General features: G+C 38.2%; 4 protein-coding genes and 1 non-coding gene across 9 annotated transcripts; 2 read left to right on the forward strand and 3 right to left on the reverse strand.

Annotated features, from left to right (window-relative positions):
* The first annotated feature begins 663 nt into the window (after positions 1-663).
* On the forward strand, positions 664-4,275 carry LOC125193566 (F-box protein At3g07870-like). 4 transcript variants are annotated; one of them, XM_048091395.2, is made up of 4 exons: positions 664-1,008; positions 2,491-2,867; positions 3,132-3,780; positions 4,001-4,275. In XM_048091395.2, exons 2-3 carry the CDS (start codon positions 2,563-2,565, stop codon positions 3,772-3,774), a joined length of 948 nt encoding a protein of 315 aa, XP_047947352.2. In that variant the 5' UTR covers positions 664-1,008; positions 2,491-2,562; the 3' UTR covers positions 3,775-3,780; positions 4,001-4,275. The 4 variants fall into 4 exon arrangements, with proteins under 4 accessions (XP_047947352.2, XP_047947349.2, XP_047947351.2 ...); XM_048091392.2 differs by having other exon boundaries at positions 2,491-3,780; XM_048091394.2 differs by having other exon boundaries at positions 2,491-3,780; positions 4,004-4,275.
* Positions 4,276-4,886: 611 nt separating this feature from the next.
* TRNAC-GCA (transfer RNA cysteine (anticodon GCA)) lies at positions 4,887-4,958 on the reverse strand. Its single transcript has one exon. It is a non-coding gene; the product is annotated as a tRNA-Cys (tRNA).
* Positions 4,959-8,773: 3,815 nt separating this feature from the next.
* AT-HSFB2B (winged-helix DNA-binding transcription factor family protein) lies at positions 8,774-10,531 on the reverse strand. Its single transcript, XM_048096142.2, has 3 exons — positions 10,284-10,531; positions 9,649-9,927; positions 8,774-9,564 (listed from the first exon to the last, which is right to left on the reverse strand). Exons 2-3 carry the CDS (start codon positions 9,886-9,888, stop codon positions 8,923-8,925), a joined length of 882 nt encoding a protein of 293 aa, XP_047952099.2. The 5' UTR covers positions 9,889-9,927; positions 10,284-10,531; the 3' UTR covers positions 8,774-8,922.
* A 2,413-nt stretch (positions 10,532-12,944) lies between these two features.
* On the forward strand, positions 12,945-15,231 carry EMB1586 (P-loop containing nucleoside triphosphate hydrolases superfamily protein). Its single transcript, XM_048094588.2, has 2 exons — positions 12,945-13,055; positions 13,319-15,231. The coding sequence occupies exon 2, from the start codon at positions 13,428-13,430 to the stop codon at positions 15,066-15,068; it is 1,641 nt and encodes a 546-aa protein (XP_047950545.2). The 5' UTR covers positions 12,945-13,055; positions 13,319-13,427; the 3' UTR covers positions 15,069-15,231.
* A 271-nt stretch (positions 15,232-15,502) lies between these two features.
* On the reverse strand, positions 15,503-20,228 carry LOC125196992 (uncharacterized). Of its 2 annotated transcripts, none has more exons than XM_048095679.2 (9): positions 20,130-20,228; positions 19,934-20,054; positions 19,350-19,500; positions 18,983-19,049; positions 18,468-18,525; positions 17,869-17,963; positions 17,659-17,762; positions 16,835-16,963; positions 15,503-16,524 (listed from the first exon to the last, which is right to left on the reverse strand). In XM_048095679.2, the coding sequence occupies exons 3-9, from the start codon at positions 19,472-19,474 to the stop codon at positions 15,750-15,752; spliced, it is 1,353 nt and encodes a 450-aa protein (XP_047951636.2). In that variant the 5' UTR covers positions 19,475-19,500; positions 19,934-20,054; positions 20,130-20,228; the 3' UTR covers positions 15,503-15,749. The 2 variants fall into 2 exon arrangements, with proteins under 2 accessions (XP_047951636.2, XP_088912249.1); XM_089056123.1 differs by having other exon boundaries at positions 20,148-20,226.
* Positions 20,229-20,419: the final 191 nt, after the last annotated feature.

Below are 20,419 nucleotides of genomic sequence, written 5' to 3' on the forward strand. Positions count from 1 at the left end.
AAAAATTTAAAAATTGGTGAATCTTTTTGGAAATATTAAGTGTAAATCAGAAGGAAAATAACAATAAATATTGCATAGTGTGTTTGGGACCCACTAAAAGTAAAAAAAAATAGTGATATTTATTGTAATTATTGTGTAAATGAAGAAGGAAAATAGCAATAAATAAGAGATCATATTCTTCATGGCAAAAGTAAAATAGAATACTCCCTCCGTCCCAGTCTCTCAGATAATTCGACCCAATATTTCGTTTCGAACCGTCCCACATAATTTGTCCCACTTCACTTTTACCATATTGGTAGTGGACTCCATATTTCACTAACTCATTCCTACTCACATTTTATTATAAAACTAATACTTTAAAAGTAGGACCCACATCCCACCAACTTTTTCAACTCACTTTCCATTAGGTTTCTTAAAACCCGTACCGGGTCAAAATGTCCCGAATTAACGGAGGGAGTACTTCCTATACTTTAACCCAAATATTACCAAAATTATTTATCAATAAAAAAATTCGTTATATCATCAATTGAAATTTTTTGTAGTCATTTAGCCTAACTTGAAAATAAATAAAAAATATTTTGTATTAATTGTGTGTTTTACCCACATAATGGTTGATTAACCAACTAATTAATGGGATTAATTCTAAATCCAAAATCATAATGAAATCACAAAACAGTAAACCTCTGAAAAAAAATGGTGACTTCTCAATCGAAATCAAACCCTCATCATCTCCACCCAAATGTTGCGGAGTAATTTCTGTAATTAATCGAAGAAAGCAGTCGTATTCTCCTACTCTGTGGCAGAAATTAGGAATGAGCCTTCAGTTCTATGTTAGAGTTCATGAATTAGTTTGTTTTGGCTGTGTTTTGAGCTATGAAGAAAAAAAGAAAACGAAATTCAAGCCAGTGTGGCGAAGAATTTAGGGAATGCAGATGTTTTAATTGAGCAATTAGGAATTACAGGTGAAAGTGAAAGGATGCTTTGCCGGATTAGCAATGCGACGCTGAGGTATGAACATTTTGGAATTTGGTTATTTGATTTAACTACATTTGTTGAAATCAAATCGGTTCAAGTAGAATTTGTGCTAAATCATATTTATGCTTTTGTTCCAGGTCTTGATTGTATAGTGATTATTAGTCTGATGTGAAGCTGTGTTATGCTTAGGATCTAGTTGTGATGAAGGTCTTCATGTTTTGGTTATTGCTAATTGGAATGTGATTATTTGAGAATTCTACATATCAGACTAATGTGGACAATAATTTTCTTAAGACTAGAAGGAAGTAAGAGCAAATGGTTAGAAATTAGAATGGAGCTTCACTATAATCGACGAACCCTTCTGTAGTGCATGGCTGTGTGTTTAGTACATTTATGTAATGTAGCTGTTGAACTTTAATGGCATCGTTTATGATTCTTAATATCTGATTGAAGATTTGAAGTGCCATCTATGCGATTGCAGTGTTAAGACTTAGCACTAACTCTTTGGTTTAGACGTGTAGTTAATAATCTTCACTTATAAGATATAGCGTCATATTGGAAACCTCATGTTTTCATCGAGGTGATGGGAGTATAGCTATTTTTGTTGATGGAACTAAGGATCGGAATCAAAGAATTTAATTAAGAGATATGGGTTCGGGTGCAGGTAAGGAAATCTCCACCAGTTTTTTGGTAAATATCTATGCCGGTATGAATATTACTGTGAGCTTGTACCATAAAGCAAATATATAGAAAATATAAGCTAAGATCATGATAGTATTGGGAACGTAGAAATGGTGTGAAAAATATAGGGGAAAGATTGAGAATATCATTAAATTTTTCGTATATTTTTACCTATTGATCTCTTTAAAATTAAGATATTGGATATTTACATGAACACCTTATATTTTTATACTTGGCAACTAGAGCTATTTGAACTTTAAGTATGTGGTTAAAGTAAGTAATTGGCTACACTCTGGTCATCCAAATATGCATGAGCGAGTGAAAAGCATTTTCCTTACTGGTTGTGCCCATATCTACATGCGTTTACATTTACGTTACAACTCTGTTTGGTGTATTGTAATCAGTAGCGGACTTACGTGAAATCAGCGCTCATTATGAAGCTGTTTTCAATTGAAAATCTTACACCAATGGTCTTGACTAGACTGTGAGCTAAAGGGATTTTTTTTGCGGTTTTTCCATCTCATTTTGAGAACATAAACAAGATTACGGATGAGATTGAGAAACTTTTTCTTAAAGTTCATATGAGATATTATATGGCGAACACTTTTATATTTAATTAATTGAATCTGCCAAGTATCATACATACATGAATACGCATCGTCATTTCTAACCGCCAAAAAGTCATTTCTACCGGAAGCACTTTACAATTTATCATCTTATTGATATATGCATTTTCTCTTTTATTTAAAGGCCTTTCTTTTATATTTGCTCTCCACACGCGTTTCATATCTGTAATATACTTTTGCTGACCTCATTTCATTGATTTTTGTGCAGCCCACATCGCTATATTAAATGCGTCTATTATAAATCACGCCCAAGTTCATCAGTTGCAGAAAGTGTGAAACAATGGAGAGGTCCCTCACCGAGCTACCTCCAGAAATTATCTCAGACATCCTCTCAAGGCTTCCCATCACGAGGCTGCTTACATGCAAAGCTGTATGCAAAACCTTTCTTGATGCAACATCCTCCAATCCATACTTCAACTCTCTGCTTTCATCAAAAATGCCCCTCTATCTCATAGTCCAGCTCGGAAACTCCACCCATCCTACAGGGTCAGTCCATTTGATTGACTCTGGACTAGATACTGCATTTTTGTCGACTGAGATGGCCGAATTGAAACCTTTGTTTCATATTCCGGATTATCCTGGCAGGTATCATAAGTGTTACAATATGTATGCTGGGGATCAAAATAATTTTTGTTTGGTTAATTCATGTGATGGATTACTGTACTTTGCTGAACGAAATTGTTGTGAGCGCTCATTTGTTTGTAATCCTTTAATGGAAGACTATCTAACTCTGCCTGAAGTTGTTAAGGATAGGAATCTGTTTCAGCTAACAATGGGGTCATGGTTTGGGTTTAGTGTGGGGGATAATCGATATAAAGTTTTGAGGACTTTAACCACTGTAGTTGGTAGACCTCAGGAATTTGGGTTCAAGCAGGTGTTTTCGGCTCAAATTCTTGTGGTAGGGTCATCTTCGTGGAGAGATATCGGAGAGCAGCCACCTTCCGAGCATCTTACATGGGATACATGCTTCATTCTCTTGGATGGATCTGTTTATTGGCTCTGCCAGCTTCCAGAGCTATCAAAATTTATAGTCTATTTTGATTTCCATCAAGAAAAATTTGGGGAAATTCCGTGTCCACCTGAACTCAGAAATGGTTGGCGAATAAATCGACATTATACAAGCATGGGAGTCCTTGGAGGTTGTCTATCTCTGGCTGTTAATGTTCAGTCACTTGACATATGGGTTTTGCAGAGGTACGGCAGTCAGGTGTCCTGGACCAGACAGTATGTTATTGATACATCGGTTCCTTTGGGGAATCGTCTCGTTCAAGGCACGTTCAAGCCCCTGCAAGTTCTCGACAATCGCTACGTAATACTGATGATCTGGTCTGCCCTTGCCATGTTGCGCTATGATTCGAAAGAGAAGACATTCAAGATTTTCAAGTTTTATGGGGTCGGGCCCGTCTGCAGATCTGCTCTGCTCAAGCCTAGCCTTGTTCCTCTGATGGATGCCCTGCACATTGGCGATGGCGATGAGCAGAATTTCAAGTAGAAAAAGGTATGAATTTCCATTTTGGCACCACAGTGATTTCTTGCTTTGCAGATTAGTGGTTGTACTGTTTTGTCAATATGGTAGTTATGAGACCGCGTGTTGGTGTTCGTTTAATTGTGCTATTCTGCATGTACGTTACAACTTGTATACAGATAGGTTTCTATTCATCATCCCCAACTTCTTTGACGCTTTTCACATCTCCTAACCTTTTCTCTTTTTTTGCCAGAAGCATCCAGGTTGCGTGCTCGTGGTTTAGATCTTCCGCCTTAAAGCATTTGCCTGATCTCGAACGCACATCCAGTATCACCCTCTTCGATTTCAGACCTATGTTCTTCAATTCAGCACTGTTTTTTGATGATTTTGTTTCTGCAGTGATGTACTGGTTCTTAAGTACATTTTTAGTATTCTGTTTTTCAAAATAAGTAGTGTGGTTATGTAATGTTAAATGTGGATTATTGGATCCTTCTGATTGCAATTTGCTTTGAATAAATGAAATATGAATTGGTTGAAAAATCAAGGTGTTGAATGCTGGTAAATTACTGTATTTGCTCTTTATGTGTATGGCAAATGATTTTTAATATCTTTCTCTATTACTTTCAACCATCCGTTGTTAGAAGTCTCATTTGCTTTCGGCGATAACTTTTACCTTTAACTGAATTAGACAAGTGTGTTAAAAGTGGAATTCAAATCTCACTTTTTATTAGTAATATATTTTGAGTTAATTGACTTATGGATCGTGAAATTCGGTTATTAAAAATAAAATGAAACTTTTAATCGAGAACGAGGAGTACTATTTTTCATAAACAAATAATCTAAACTGAGAGTGTGAGGAAGTCTCACTTGCTTTAAACTCATTGAATTAGATTAGTGTTTATTAGTAAAATATAATACGCACCTTTAAGAATATGATATATTGGATTGTGAATCTCACTTACAAAATATAAAATGAGACCGTCAAAGATGCATAGGGAGTTATGTTTTTCCTAGAAAATTCAAGCAAATAAACCAGAAAATTCAAGCAAATAAACCAAACTTATAATAGTAACTGTAAGAGTATTTCTGAAATTACTTAGTCAAAAATTTAAAATGAAAAAAAATAACAATAATAATAAAGGGCCCAACCGGGTTCGAACCGGTGACCTATTGATCTGCAGTCAATTGCTCTACCACTGAGCTATGGACCCTTGTTGTGCATAAATCACTTGTAAAATTAAATTACTAATACCATTGATAAATTGTTTATAATATAAAACCATATTTTTCATTAGTTTCTTATTAATTTCATAACATTTAAAATTAAAATCTAATCTAACAATAAAATCACGTCATTTTAGATGCATGGCCATCTTTCATTATCAATGATATCATCGATATTTCACTTTAAATAATTGAGTTGTAACTTATTCGGAAAATAAGTTACTAACAAGTATATTTATACCTTAAAACGATTGATAGAGTTGATGGGTTGTTTTTAGTTGAAATTGTTAATAGTACCAAAACTTTAATGATAAATAAAAACAATTTAAAATCACTATAATAGCCGTAATAGTATGAAAATAATCCAGCCGAGCGTCTTCTCTCATTCGCAATACTCTTGTATAAGTATAATAAAAAAGCAACACCAAGGCCAAAATAGATAATCAGAGAGGACAAAACAAAGCAATTAAGAGTAAATACATTCCATATCAGAAGAAATAATAATATAAGAAAATTCATATCGTTATCGTATCGAAAACTTATGATACTCGTATCGTATCGAAAATTACGATATATCGAAAATTCGATAATTTTTCGATATTTTTCAATACGATACGAGCGATATATCATTTTTTCGATATTTTTATAGATGAAAATGATATATCGCGATATAAGAAAAATTGAAACGATATAGAAAATGATACAGCAATTAAAACGATATATCGCGATATAAGAAAATTCATATCGTTATCGTATCGAAAACTCAAGGACAAGCTCGAGGGTCCCACCATTCTATTATCCAATTTAAATACTTCAATTACTAAAAATATTTCTACAATATAAATATACATTAAAATATAAAAAATACATAATTAAATCATAAAAAATAAAAATTACATAATTAAAATTAAAAAAAAATACATAATTAAAAACTTAGAAAATAAAAAAAAAATAATTAAAATCCTACAAATTAAAAATTACATAATTAAAGACTAATAAATACCCTCATGGAAGACTAGTCTTCTATTCCGAATGTTCTTCGGAGCCCCCGTATCATTGCCGTATTTATAGATGAAAATGTGAATTTTGGAAAAAAAAATTGAAAAAAAAATTTAAAGTGTGTAGAATACTGATATAATTTATTGGGAAGTGATTTTTTTTTATACTATTTTTTAAATTAATTTTGAATTTTTTTTTTAAAAAAAAAACAAAATTGCCAACGGCTATGTCGTTGGCCAATCGCAGCCCGCCACATAAGCCTGCTCAGAGGCACGGACGTGCTCTTATTTAAGAGCACCGTCCTGCCACTGGCACGGACGGACAACGTGCAGCGGCGTCTATCGGCTAGGTCGACCGTTGCGGATGCTCTAAATATTATGCTTAATTTTTTTTTAATTATTTATAAGTATATCTTTGTTAACTTAGGTAAAATATATATTGTTTTAATTATTTATAAGTATGTCTTTGTTAACTTAGGTGAAATATATTTTCTTCCTTTTTAAGTTTAAAGGCAATTGGCCAAAGCATAAGATTTGGTTAATTTCTGATCAATTTTGTACTTTAAGTTTGAAAATATAAGTATATAATTTTAATATTTTCCTCAATTATCTATTTTTTAGGTTTTTCCGATTTAATTAATCGAAACTAATTATTTACAATTTATCTATCAATTAGATATTTGGGATATATTTATTGCACATAATCAAAACCCCACTATATTAGAGCACTCCCAATGGAGTTCCCTTATTTCTCCCTTATTTCTCCCTAACTCCTGCCACATCAGCGCCACATCAGCATCACATTTTATCCCCAGTTTTTAGCCAACCCCTACAATGGTTTCTCCCTTATTTCTCCCTTATTTCTCCCTAACTCAACATTTCATTTTTACATCATCACTAATTTAATTGTTTTATTTTTATATATAATAAAGCTAGCTTATTTAATTTATAAAGATAAATCAAATAAATAGTAATAAAGTTCGTTGTATTAAACACGGGTACACATTACAACGAAGAAAATTAAAAAAAAAAAAAGTACACGAATGGAAATAAAAAATCAAAAAAAAAATTCAAAGAAAAAAAAATTCAAGGGCGGTGGGCGCGGTTTCTATTTGCCCACAATTCTTCGATGATATCGTGTTGTAGTGCTTGATGGGCCTCCTTCTGGTGTATGTCCATGAACGCCTGGAACCGTTCATGTTCGTTGTGCGGTACACCCTGGCGGGCGGACTCGGTTGAGACACCGTGACTCGATGATGCAACACTTGGGTCGTTGGTGACGTCGAGGACGCCTTCGTGTTCATCTTCGATGATCATGTTATGCATGATGATGCACGCATACATGATATCGGCAATATCCCCCTGGTAGAAAAAGCGCGTCGGACCCTTTACCAGTGCAAATCGCGATTGGAGCACCCCAAATGCCCTCTCCACATCCTTGCGCGCAGACTCTTGCGCTCGGGCAAAATACCTTCTTCTATCTCCGAGTGGGCATCTGATCGTCTTCAGAAACACGGGCCATTGCGGATAGATGCCGTCAGCCAGGTAGTACCCCATGTTATGCACATTGCCATTGGCCGTGAATTCGATGGAGGGGCCTAATCCGTTGATCCGCTCGTTGAAAAGGGGCGAGGAATTGAGAACATTTAGGTCGTTGTTCGACCCGGCTATACCAAAATAAGCATGCCAAATCCAAAGCCGTTGGTCGGCAACGGCTTCAAGAATGATGGTGGGATGCGTACCTTTGTAGCCGGTAGTAAACTGGCCTCGCCACGCGGTTGGGCAGTTCTTCCACTGCCAGTGCATACAGTCGATGCTGCCGAGCATCCCCGGAAAGCCGTGGGTCCTCCAGTGCCAATCCAGTAGGAACTGGCAGTCAGCTGCGTCCGGCGAGCGAAGGTAGTGCTCCCCAAATATCTCTCGCACGCCCTGACAGAAATTCTTCAGGCACTCGTTGCCAGTCGTCTCGCCGCATTGCAGATACTCATCGAACATGTCGGCGGACCCTCCATATGCCAACTGCCGGATGGCAACAGTGCATTTCTGTAGGGGCGATAGTCCGGGCTTCCCTGCTGCGTCTCGCTGGAGCCGGAACTCGGGGTAACGCGCGGACAACGCATTAACAATGCGCAGGAAGAGGGAGCGGCGCATTCTGAACCGGCGACGAAATACATCTGCCGGATAACGTGGTTCCTCCGCGAAATAATCGGCGAACAGCCGATCGTGCGCACCAGTGTGGTTGCGAGGGATGTATCGGCGCCGCCGGCGGATTGGCCGTTGGGGGGGTGGCTGCTGCATTCGAGCGATCTCGCTTTGTATGCAGCGGGAGATATAGTTGTTGATTGGGTTGTTGGCGAAACCCGCTACATCCCATCCGGTGGGAGCGGGAGGTACCTCTTCTTCGGAAGAAGAATGTGATATTTCCTCGTCGGACTGAGCACGAGACGATGAATCAGAACTCATTTAATAAAGATGGAGAGAAAAAAGATTGAAAATTTGTGTGAATGAAGTTTGTGGGTGATGAATGGAGGAAGAGGATGAAATATTTATAGGGGTGGGATAAAATAGCCGTTCGGCCAAAAAAAAAAAAAAAAATTTTAAAAATCGCCGATTATCGCCGAGCGTCGCCCACAGTGGCCGGCGATCGCTCGGCGATAATCCGGCGATAAATCGCCACTCGGCGAAGCAACGGTAACATTATCGCCGAATTATCGCCGACTTCGCCACAATGGCCGGCGATAATTCGGCGATAATCGGCGATTTATCGCCGAGAATTCGCCACCTCCATTGGGAGTGCTCTTACATCATCATCAAACTCTATGACCAAACACATAGCCATCCAATCGGGCCGCGTCGATCCGGGCCGGGCCAACTCATCACCGAAACGGTCAACATCAAAACCATGGCCCATTCTATCAGTACAATGTTTTCGAGCTAACACGTATAGCCACTATCAACAGTAATTGACGATTCTACCCCTGGGATCGCGCTCCTCGCTGCTCCCCCCATCCGACGGCTCCGATTTCACGTCCTCCCCACGCGCCGCCGTCCGATCTCCTCCGCCGCCGCTTCTCTTGTACCGCTTCACCCCGATCGACACCCCGAACAGCCTCGGGCACATCTCCTCCAACACCTCGTCGTCGTCGTCCTCCTCCTCCGCGCTGCTGCACGCCGCCGCCGCCGCCCGCGCCTCCGGCATCAGCGCCAGCGCCTCCACCGGATTAGATCCGTAGCTCGACATCAGACTGTAAATGCTGCTGCACATTCCCCTCAATCGGCTCAGCTCCTGCCTCAGCTGCGAATTCTCTCTCCTCAATCTCTCGTTCTCCTCCATCATCTCCGGCGTCGATGTGCACTGCCGCGGCGGCGGAGTCGTCGCCGCCGCCGGGGAAGAGTTCGACGAGAGGACCTGCTCGTCGCCGGAGGTCGCAGGGGAGATCTGAATCGCTACCGCCGCAGGCACCGCCGTAGTCGCCGCCACCGCGTTCGCAACCGAAATTTTACGGCGTTGGATGTCTCTGAGCAGCGCCTTTTCGCCTCTTCTGAAGCAATCGTTCGCGAATTCCCACCGATCGGGAACGATTTTTCGGAATCCCTGCAAAATCGAATCCGCAGAGACGGTTAATCGCAAATTCCGGTGAAACATTTCATCGGGAAATGTTGCTGAAATTCAACTCACGTAGGTGTTGAGCTGACGAACAAAACTGGAGAAATTGTTGTGTTTGAAATATCTCGGCAACAAATCCCTCGCGAATTCAGCCGGCCGCCACACGATGAAGGTCGTTCCATCTTCATTCCACGAGATCAAATCGTTGAAGCTCGGATCGTCCACCAGCTGATACGTCTTCGTCAGAAACGGCGTCGGAACCGACCTCTGCGACTCTCCTCCGCCGCTCCCCGCGCTGCCGTCGCCGCTCATCTCAGATGAACACGCGATCGATTTATGAATATTCAAACCCTAAAAAAAAAAAAAAAAAAAAAAAACTCAGTATGTTATTGCCAGAAAAATGTACAGCAGCATACACAATCCAGATTCTTCATCATTTACCATTCTCAGAGGCAAAAAACAAACACAAATTAACTAAAATTGCTGCAAATTAATAGACGTTTCAATTTAAAAAACAAACTCGTCATTAATCAGCTAATCCCTAACATAGATTAATATCAATTCACAATTGAGAAACAACGGAAAAGTTTCCTATAATCTATTAACGCATGAATAAATCCAGCAGTTTCAACTAAAACATAGACGATTCAATGCACTAATTAATCACGCATAGAAATAAATCTATCGAGATTAAATCTCCATATTACCTTCACAGCAAAACAATCCACAACTCCAACGGCTTATCTATCACAGCTTCGCTTCAAAATCTGTGATTATAAGCAACAACTTTCCGTATCTCGAATTCAATCTACAGATGAAATCTGAAGAACACGCAGAACCACACACACTGGAGGTGCGAGTGCGGAGGCGATGGAGTCTTTTTCTAGAAAGTTCGCAATGGGAGAAGAAGGGTGTGGAAAGAGCGGTTTAAAAATAGAGTAAATTAGGCACCAATTTAATTATTAATGTGGGAGAGAGAATTTGCCGGGCGTTCGAGAAGAAAAAGGGGCCGGTGGGGCCCGCTTGAGAAGCTACCAGAAGAATTAAAATAGATGAGATCTTCTCACTCTATTTTTAGTGCGACGTTCTATTAATATTTTAATAATTTTTTCCATAATATGGTGTAGATGAAATAATTTAATATGGTAATGTTGGTATGATTTTTTTTTTATTTCATTATCTTCTAAATTATTAGTGATGGTGTTAGTTTTAAATTACATAAAAAATAAACTTCTATTCATTCATTTTCTTTATATTAGTAATAGATGGATGAATAAGAAATAAATCGAAATACATTTTTAGGGGCACGTTGCCACCATTCCTTAAAATAATATCATACCATCATTTTTAGCCAATTATTTGTACACGTAGACGAATAATAAGCTGCCACGTGGCAAAAAAATAAAAAAAAATCTGAAAAAGACGGCCAGCAATTTGTTGGTCTTTATCCAATAATTTTTCTTGTCCAGCAATATCCGACACTACTATGTAGCGTTTATAATATCAATGTATAAATGATATCACGGTGTCACTTTAAGAGAGGTTGTCATTCTAACACACACCTACATTTTTATATTGTTTGATAAATCAATTATAATTGAAAACTAATTATGAGAAATTGAATTATGACGTACTCTATAGAACGTAGCTTGGTAGGATAATTTTTCTTTGATTATTAATAACATGCTAAATGACTAGAAATGAATGATTTTTGTATAAAATAAAACAAGTGGAAATGAGACGTTGATTTAATGTGAATATAAAAATATCTTTCTTTTTCCAGAAGTTTCTTGCTTCGGTTGATGGAGTAAGATTCAACGTGAACATAGAAAATATCTTCTCTTCCAGAAGTTTCTTGCTTCGTTGGTGGAGATATCATCCTGTGCGGAAGGATCTTTGGAAAATCATGTGACTTCCGCATTATGAGTGTTGTACGCTTTGACTAAAGGGTTGATTCTCAATCATGACGGCGGCGTACAATGCTGAGTAGCGTTGGGGCAGGGTGCATAGGGAGGGTGGTGGCGCAGGGGACGGTGATTTTTATATGCTATTGATTTGGGAGATTTAATATGAGGTGTTATGGATAAGGACGGCTGGTGAAGTCATTGTAAGATTTTTTTAGCTTCAAATATAGTGATGTGTAAAATATAATTAAATGTCCATATATGGAATGTATACACATAACACATAGTAGGTTGGGGCAAGGCATAGGGAGGGTGGTGGCCTAGGGGGTTGTGATATTTTATGGCATGACTATAGTCTAGTCCTAAATAGAGTATATAGTTATTTTATGATATTGGTCTAACATATGTGTGTTTGAATCTTCTTATCTAGGAAAATTTAATCTATTTTTTGTTTTCTTCATTTAGTCAATAAAATAACTGGTCAACCTAAATCAAGTTATCTTTTATTTTTGAATAATAATTTTAAGTTTTTTAAAAATTAAACTAAAACACATCATAGGGGTGAGCATTCGGGTTGCGGTTCGATATTTTGCCAAAATCGAATCAAACCCGAAAAACCGAATTTAGTTCAAAATCTAAACCGAACCGAACCGAAAAATCAAAAACCGAACTTAAAAAACCAAACAAAACCGAAATTTTCAAAGAAAAAAAACTGAAAAACCGAAAAAATATAGTATATATTAATATATATAATTTATTTTATTTTATATATACTAATAGAATATAAATATATATAATATAAAATTAATTGAATATATATAATACATATTATATAAAATATATTAAAAGAATATATTAAATTACTAGAATAAATATATATAATATTATATTTAAAATATAATTCGGTTTTTCAGTTATTTTTTTCGCCCGGGCCGAATCGAAAAACCGAAATTTTTGTATTTTTAAAACCGAATCGAACCGAAAAATCGAAAAAACCGAACCGAATTTCAAAATTTCGATTTGGTTCAGATATTCGGTTTTCGGTTTATTCACTCACCCCTACACATCATAGAAATTGGTTATCAACCAATAAAAGCCTATCCAAAAACTATTTCTTTCTTACCTTCCTCTTATTTCTCAAAAATCCTACTTCTGTCTCATTAAAAGTAAAATATTTTTTAAAATGAAAACAATTCCATCTCTGCTTTTTCATTTCTTTTACTTTATTCTCTTATTAACTTACAAAAACACTACATAAAATCTCATGTCAAAAAGCCAAATATTTCATTTCTAATGTGACAGAGGGTGTATAATAGTATAACATTATAACTCAACTAGAACACAATTTATAATATAACTCAATTAGAACACAATTTATTTCGATTGTAATATCAGTATTCATAGAGGTAAATGCAATTACCAAAGCTTAAGGCCCTTGTCCACAATTCACCACAAATATTGATCCTTATCTTCGAATACCACGAACTTCAGGGGCTTATCTGCAAATTAATAAATACTGTGTATTCACCCATCCATTCACCATTCACTGCTGCCGCCATTTCTATCATCTTCAACGTAAGCTCTCTCTCTCTCTCTCTCTCTCTCTCTCTCTCAAACACACACACACACACACCATTGCCCACGCAGTCTGAATCCTATGCTGCCAAATTTTTGTCTTCAAAAACCGATGATATATATAAGCAAGTTTTTCAATTGTAGTCGAGGTGTTTGATAGAACGCCTAAGAGATGAATTAATTTCCCCAATTGTGCTCATCTTTCTGATTGATGGATAAAGATTTGGTTTTTCTTATTAATTGTAACTCTCTCCTGATTACAGAGCAAAGCCAGAAACCGATTGCGCCCCTGAAAATCAAGTAATCGTTTTTTTTTTCAATTGATTTGCAATTTGAAGTAGCTGTGGCAGTTAGTTGCAGATTGAATGAGAAATGCCTGCTTTAGCTGCAAGTAGAGTGCTTCTTCTTGTTGGTGACGCTATATCATCAGGAAAATCCTGTGTGTTTTCACGTGTAACTCTTCGATACAGAAGATATGGTCGTGTTAGTAGCGAGAGCAGCAAGTCTCTCACTCTAAAGAGTCTCGGATTCAAGAGTGAAGCTCCGAGGAGTGATGGAAATGAGAAAAACAAACTCAGTAAGGGGATTTCCACGATTGAGGTGCCTAGGAATAGAGAGAAAAAGGTAGCAATTCCTAGAGAAGCCAATGCAGTTAAGAAGAAAGAGAGGGTTGATGTATCTGCATTAGCTCCATTTGCTGCACAGTCTTTCTCGGAGCTCGGCCTTCCGCCTCTGTTGGTTGAGAGGTTGGGGAAGGCAGGCTACAACGTTCCAACAGACGTGCAGGCTGCAGCGATTCCCACCATTCTCAAGGATCATGATGTTGTTATACAGTCGTACACGGGTTCAGGAAAGACGCTGGCGTATGTGCTCCCCATTCTCTCGGAGATTGGCCCGTTCAGGGGGGATGACGAGCATAGGAGCAAGATGGGCGTGCAGGCAGTTGTCCTCGCGCCATCAAGGGAGCTCGGGATGCAGATTGTGAGGGAAGTTGAGAAGATTCTTGGACCTGAGGATAAGAGACTAGTGCAACAGCTTGTTGGTGGTGCAAACAAGTCGAGGCAGGAAGAGGGGCTTAAGAAGAACAAGCCTGTGATTGTTGTTGGGACGCCTGGTCGCGTTGCTGAGATAAGCGCGTCCGGGAAGCTTCAAACGCATAACTGCCAGTATCTGGTTTTGGACGAGGTGGATGAGCTGCTTGCGTTTAATTTCAGAGAGGATATGCACCGTATACTGGAGCACGTTGGGAGGAGATCCGGTGCAGGCCAGAGTGTCGCGAACAGCCCTAAAGCCAGGCGAGCAGAGCGCCAGACTATAATGGTGTCTGCAACAATACCCTTCTCAGTGATCCGAGCTGCTAGAAGTTGGGGTTATGAGCCTCTTCTCGTCCAGGCCAAGAGCGTTGTCCCTATTGAAAACATCCCTGCTCCTACGCCAATCAGGCCGTCTGAAACGCCTACTGACTCCACCTCCGGTGGTGCAACCACGCAGGGGCAGGTGCAGAGCTTACCGCCTTCGCTAACACACTACTACTCGGTCACACGGCTGCAACACAAGGTGGATGCGTTGAGAAGGTGTGTGCACGCACTTGATGCAAAATGCGTGATAGTTTTCATGAACCACACGAAACAGCTCAAAGACACTGTCTTCAAGCTGGAGGCACGTGGGATGAAGGCAGCAGAGCTGCACGGGGACCTCAGCAAACTGGCTAGATCAACGATTCTGAAGAAGTTGAGGAAAGGGGATGTGAGGGTGTTGCTAACCAATGAGCTCTCTGCTAGAGGATTGGATATTCCGGAATGTGATCTTGTGGTTAATCTGGAGCTGCCTACGGACTCGACCCATTATGCTCACCGGGCTGGCCGGACAGGGCGGCTTGGTAGAAGGGGCACTGTGGTTTCTATATGCGAGGAGTCGGAGGTTTTTGTTATGAAGAAGATGCAGAAGCAGCTTGGTGTTGTGATGGAATCTTGTGAGTTTGCTGAGGGAAAACTCAGTGTCAATGGAGATTAGAAATTGAATCTGCTCAATTGTTTTAACATCTATGATAAGGGAGCTTTAGTGAAATCTTGATACAAGTATAGGGAAGTTTGAGGTTTGTTTTTTTTATTGCAATATGTTGAAATCTGAAGAATTTTCTGTGTTTCTTCTCCAAAATGGTTTTTAATTGTGATAATTGCACCCAATAACATGCCATTTACGATAATCTGAATGAATTGGTAAGACGCTTCGTCTCTATTGAATAGATCGGAGGTTCAAGTCACCATTATCATATAATATATGAAAAATAGTACATCTTGATAATTTTTTACAAATATCATATCTTAATTATACTCAAAACGGAAACTATTATACTAATGTCGAAACCCCTTTTCAGTTAAATATCCTAGTAATATTAGGCCCTAGTAACCAATAAAATTTCAATGACAAACACCTGATAACTTTGTAATAAATCATAGAAAAGATGTTTCATATACATGAAAATTTCCATAAAGGCTTATTGTATAATGGCAGCTTGCTGCATACCTAGCAGAAACAGCAGAATTTACTGATCTGACTTCAGTTTTTTGGTAATACATGGTAAAATAAACCATTATTAACTGGAAGAATATCAACAATTCATGAAGGATATTACTCAAGAACAAGAACAAAACTGGTTTCAAAACTCACTCATTTTGAGGGAGTCAAGATTAACTATTTACGATCTTCAAGTTGTGATGAACCTGGAGTATGACATTCAACAGAGCTTGAATCCCACTCCAAATCGAATGCACGTTCGAGGCGTCTTTCCACAGTAACCGATGGACCAGATCTGGTGTCACGGTAAGGCATGCGACGTCTCTTACTCATCAAACTTGAGTACCACATTGGAGGGCTAAAAGAGCGAGAGCCAATCCCGCTAGCTACTTCTCTGTATGTCTTCCTCCGTATGAATGAAGGTGTATTTCTGTAACTCATAGCAGAACTCTTAAGCATGGATTCAGGACTGTCGGTGTTGCTAGAGATAGACAGTGACAGGTTAGTTGGGTAGGAATCAACGAGCTGATGACCGTTCAGCTGAGGTGGATCAGAAGGTGATTGACTTATCCAGCTTCTCTTTCTGGTGTTTTTACTGTTGGCAGTGTATCCACATACAGACAGACTTAAACTGGTATCAACTGGCGAGTGATCGCACCTGTCATCTGTTACACATGGGCTGTTGTCTCTGGAAATTGGAGGAGATGTAAACGCCTTGCCATTGACGTTACTCACTTTCTCAGTACATCTGCAAGAATCCAGTAGAGCAGGTTTTGCCTCTGCATTGTCGAAGGCCATGATCATTGAACAGGAACCAACGGGCTTCTGAACAACCGTTTTCTGGTCTGCATCAGGCGATATTATGCCACTTTCCATTGCCACAGGAGGCAAATTCAGATCAGGCCTCTTCCTAACCGTGCAATTCCAGTGATTTTTTATAGCATTATAAGTCCTGCCAATGCCAATATACATTGTCAAATGCTAATCGACTACATTCACATTAAACAGATGGGAATCAAGGGATTCAAGAACATAACCCTCAAAATACTCATGGCTAGACTAAGGGCGGGACAACCTTTTGTTCCCTTCAATAAGTCTAAAAGAGCAAAGATATATAGTTATTCTTTACGTAATTAAGAACCACCTTCGAAAGTAAAAAGATTCAACAAGAACGATTCAAGTAACAATATCCTTCACATACACATGTTAAGTTTCTAGATGCAATTACTGTGCAGAAATGAAAACTTAAAATAGATACCTACCTTCCAGGGAGAAACTTTGCAATTTCTGACCATTTGTTACCAATTAGTTGATGGTAGTGTCTTAAAGTTTCTTCCTCCGTCTTCGTCCATGGGTCTTTATTGATTGCTGGATCCAAGTGATTATGCCACCTAGACAGTTATGTAGAGCAAATCAGAAGAAGAAGGAAGTAACCTTTATAACGATAAGCATACAAATCAGAGATCACAGTAATGCTTCAATGCAAGACTGTAAAAAGCACTTTTAACTGTTCTGACAAGCGTGTTAAGAGCTAGTCGTCAACATGCAAATATATACCAGAAACATCGCCAAACCAAACATTAAAATCATGAAAACATAGAAGAGGTGACACTATATCCTGAAGTTTTGCCTATCACCTTTTAAGAAATCAAACATGAACCTCAGCTTTGAATAGGATTATTTGTCTTGATACATAAAATTTTAGTTCTGCATTTCTTTCAAGATAAAGTATTATTTCGACACCAAAAAATTGATGACCATTTGGCATCAACTAGAAAGGATGCAGAGACATGGAAGTGATCTAATATATAGTATAAAACAAGCTAATTACACATACTTCCAACAGGTTCATTTCATTTGTAGAAGAGTACACCACTATAAACTTATCACTCCGTCCAAAAAGCACAATCATCCTTCTTTTTGTTATATAGCAGTTGCCAAGATGAAACTGGTAACGTGGAAGCATATCTAAGAGATAATAGGTGGCTAATTAAAGAAATGTGTACTTTGAACCATAAGACTAAGATGTCTGAAGTTTATAGTTTATACCCCATCAAAAATCAATAAGCATATGCATATAAATCACCTTTCGCGGCACTGCTTTCCATTTCGACCATCTACAAAGTTTGCAATAAATGACCATTTTTTATTACCAAACCTCCGAACGAACTCTATAACACGGTCATCCTCCTGAAGAGTGAGAGGAAAGAAACCAATATTGCATTAGAATCTGATGCTCGGTTAGAGGTTTATGTTACACAGAAATCATAGCAGTAAAATGAGGAAATAACCATACCGCCTTTGTCCAAGGGCTTTTTATGAGGTCTGGATGCAAAACCTTCTGCCAACGGTGCAAGCATTGAACATCTGTCCGTCCAGGAAAGTGTTCAGCTGCAAGAGAAAATATCAGTTGGTCAACGATGCCAAATTTTTAGAACAATATGAGAGTGATAGCTGATCAAAAACTAGAATCTCAACAGGACATGCACATCATGTATTAATGGCTACAAGACATGATATAAAAACTATTTAAAGATTAGGAGATGAAGTTGGAACTAAAATATAAAGGCAAACTGTCCACCAGATTCAAAACTCATATACTGGCTTCCATATTTCAAATTAGAGCCATTAAGACACTAGATGACGACCTCATATTATTAGAATAGATAACGGATTTTACAGGACAAATTGATCTCCACAACTTAAGAAGAAGCAGAGAACATTGAGAGTTCATATTGGAAAGAAAGATTCACTCAGTACAAGTATACGAGAAGGCAATAAAATCCAATCAATGAGAGAATGAGATTTGGTACAAAGGCATCAAAGATGGGCAAGACGTGTTTAAGAAAGTTATTGCAAAGTAACTAGAATGAAAACACGACACTGCAGACTCACATATTTTTTTCCAGTTCCTGGCCTTGAACCACTTCACTACTTCAGCAAGCCGCTTATCCTGCCAAAGCATATAGCATCAATTATCATCTCAGGTAAAAATAGAAAAGAACTCTATTGGTGTCAGCAGTAAATTCCAGTATTTAATAACTCAAAACAAGAATTCATCTTTCATCAACAAAAATGGTCCTAACTCTGGATTGACAACTTTCCCTAATTAAACATATTTAAAACAACTATATATGGAACATCCTTATCATTCCAACAAGTGCCAAAAATTGCTCAAATTATCTATGTGATATAGAAAATTATATTACCACACCAGGAGAAACAAACAAAATTATGGCTCAATCCTACTTGAATCAAAACATCAGCACAGTAATGTGGTGTGGCAAAATTACTACTTGTATTTAAAATCCCAAACTCAAGATGTAAAAAAAAGGGCAGACTTTATTTCAAATTGATTTCATGATCACATCTAATTGGGGTTTGTCACAGATCAAAAACTAGATGCTTACCTCATCATCCGTCCAGCCTGCTTTGGAGGAACGCTTTGGAGTTAGGGAAGATCCCCCGGCATTTGAACTACACACAAAAACATAATATAAGGTAGTAGTATTAAAGAAACAATATTGTGATGACTTTTTCATTCTTTGAAATTCAATCACCATTTTCCCAATATAATCGTCCCCACTCCTCACCACGAATAACCCAATTACAGAGCAGAGATCATCACAGAAGGGACACTTATCAACTTATCATATTAAGCTATACTCTCTTCCATCCACAAATAACTAAGAATAAAATAGAGAGTGGGGAATACATATAATTCTGAGCCAATGATGTAAATTTTTATATCGTAACACGAAAGGGAAAGATGCATACCGAGAATCATACGAAGATTTTGGAGTCACAGCATCATATTTAGTGTGGTAAAATGCTGAATACCAAGGAATCCCAACATGATTCATCAACTCTTCTTTGGGTATTTCCTTTTTTACTTGGATCATAACTTCCTTCTCAACGGCCTATCAATCTTCAACAAAACCAAAATATAAAAAAATCCAACATATTTTTCACTAATAAAACATTTAGAATCAGGTGTGCATTCACAAACATCCATAAAATCTTCATAACATCTTTACCCTCAAACATGTAAACAGGCCATCAATAAAGCATCAAGGCTCTACTTTGTCAGTAAAACCCCCAATTAATAAACGGCTGTTGATCTAACAGTTACCTTCAATCAATGCTACACTGATAACAACACACAGAGACCAAATCAAGCTCAAACAGTCACAAACATAAGAATGGCAAACAAATCCCCACAAATTAGCAAACCACATGATCACACTCTCAAAACCCCTCGGTTTCAGAATCTCGGCGATTTTCCAATTCCAATTCCAATTCCAATTAAACCGCCAAAAAGCAATCGACTAAAAGTAAACGTAAGTAACAGAACACCAAACCTCAAAATTGGCGTTTCATCAAGCTCCGAACCACATCCAATTTCCGAACCGAACGAAGACGGAGAGCATCGAAATGAGATCATGCACCGCTAGCATTCAATGCGGCGAGCTAGATTAACACCTGTAACCGCAATTGAAACAGCAATTCTCTTCAGAATCCGCAAATAGAGATAGGAATTCAATGAGGAAAACTCACACAAACAGAGAGAGTTACGGAAGCGGTGAGACGATGATGATTGATGACGGAGACATTGAGAGAGGAGAGAGCTCTGTTTCAAATAAGCAGCGAACCCGCCATTATATTTACAGTGTCATTATTTAAAGGAATTTATATCTCTCATTTAATGCCATTTTCCTCTTTTAAAGAAGGGAATTTACTAACAACTTTGCCTACTAAATATTCTCTAAGAATTTAATTAGTTGTTGAGGTTGTGCACTATCTCCGTCCCTCAAATATTGTCCCACTTTAATTCGGCACGAGTTTTA

This window comes from Salvia hispanica, chromosome 4 (assembly GCF_029641045.1).
Source record: "Salvia hispanica isolate PSC_SH4W2 chromosome 4, Shi_PSC_v1, whole genome shotgun sequence".
NCBI classification, from domain to species: domain Eukaryota; kingdom Viridiplantae; phylum Streptophyta; class Magnoliopsida; order Lamiales; family Lamiaceae; genus Salvia; species Salvia hispanica.

Excerpts from the sequence above, each read along its gene's own strand:
- LOC125193566 (XM_048091392.2), top strand. The coding sequence starts at position 2,563 with ATGGAGAGGTCCCTCACCGAGCTACCTCCAGAAATTATCTCAGACATC.
- AT-HSFB2B (XM_048096142.2), bottom strand. The coding sequence starts at position 9,888 with ATGAGCGGCGACGGCAGCGCGGGGAGCGGCGGAGGAGAGTCGCAGAGG. Across the intron at positions 9,565-9,648 it reads TTCGTCAGCTCAACACCTAC|GGATTCCGAAAAATCGTTCC; the intron begins GTGAGTTGAATT and ends TCGATTTTGCAG.
- EMB1586 (XM_048094588.2), top strand. The coding sequence starts at position 13,428 with ATGCCTGCTTTAGCTGCAAGTAGAGTGCTTCTTCTTGTTGGTGACGCT.
- LOC125196992 (XM_048095679.2), bottom strand. The coding sequence starts at position 19,474 with ATGATCCAAGTAAAAAAGGAAATACCCAAAGAAGAGTTGATGAATCAT. Across the intron at positions 17,763-17,868 it reads AAAGCCCTTGGACAAAGGCG|GAGGATGACCGTGTTATAGA; the intron begins GTATGGTTATTT and ends CTCACTCTTCAG. Across the intron at positions 16,525-16,834 it reads GCAAAGTTTCTCCCTGGAAG|GACTTATAATGCTATAAAAA; the intron begins GTAGGTATCTAT and ends TGGCATTGGCAG.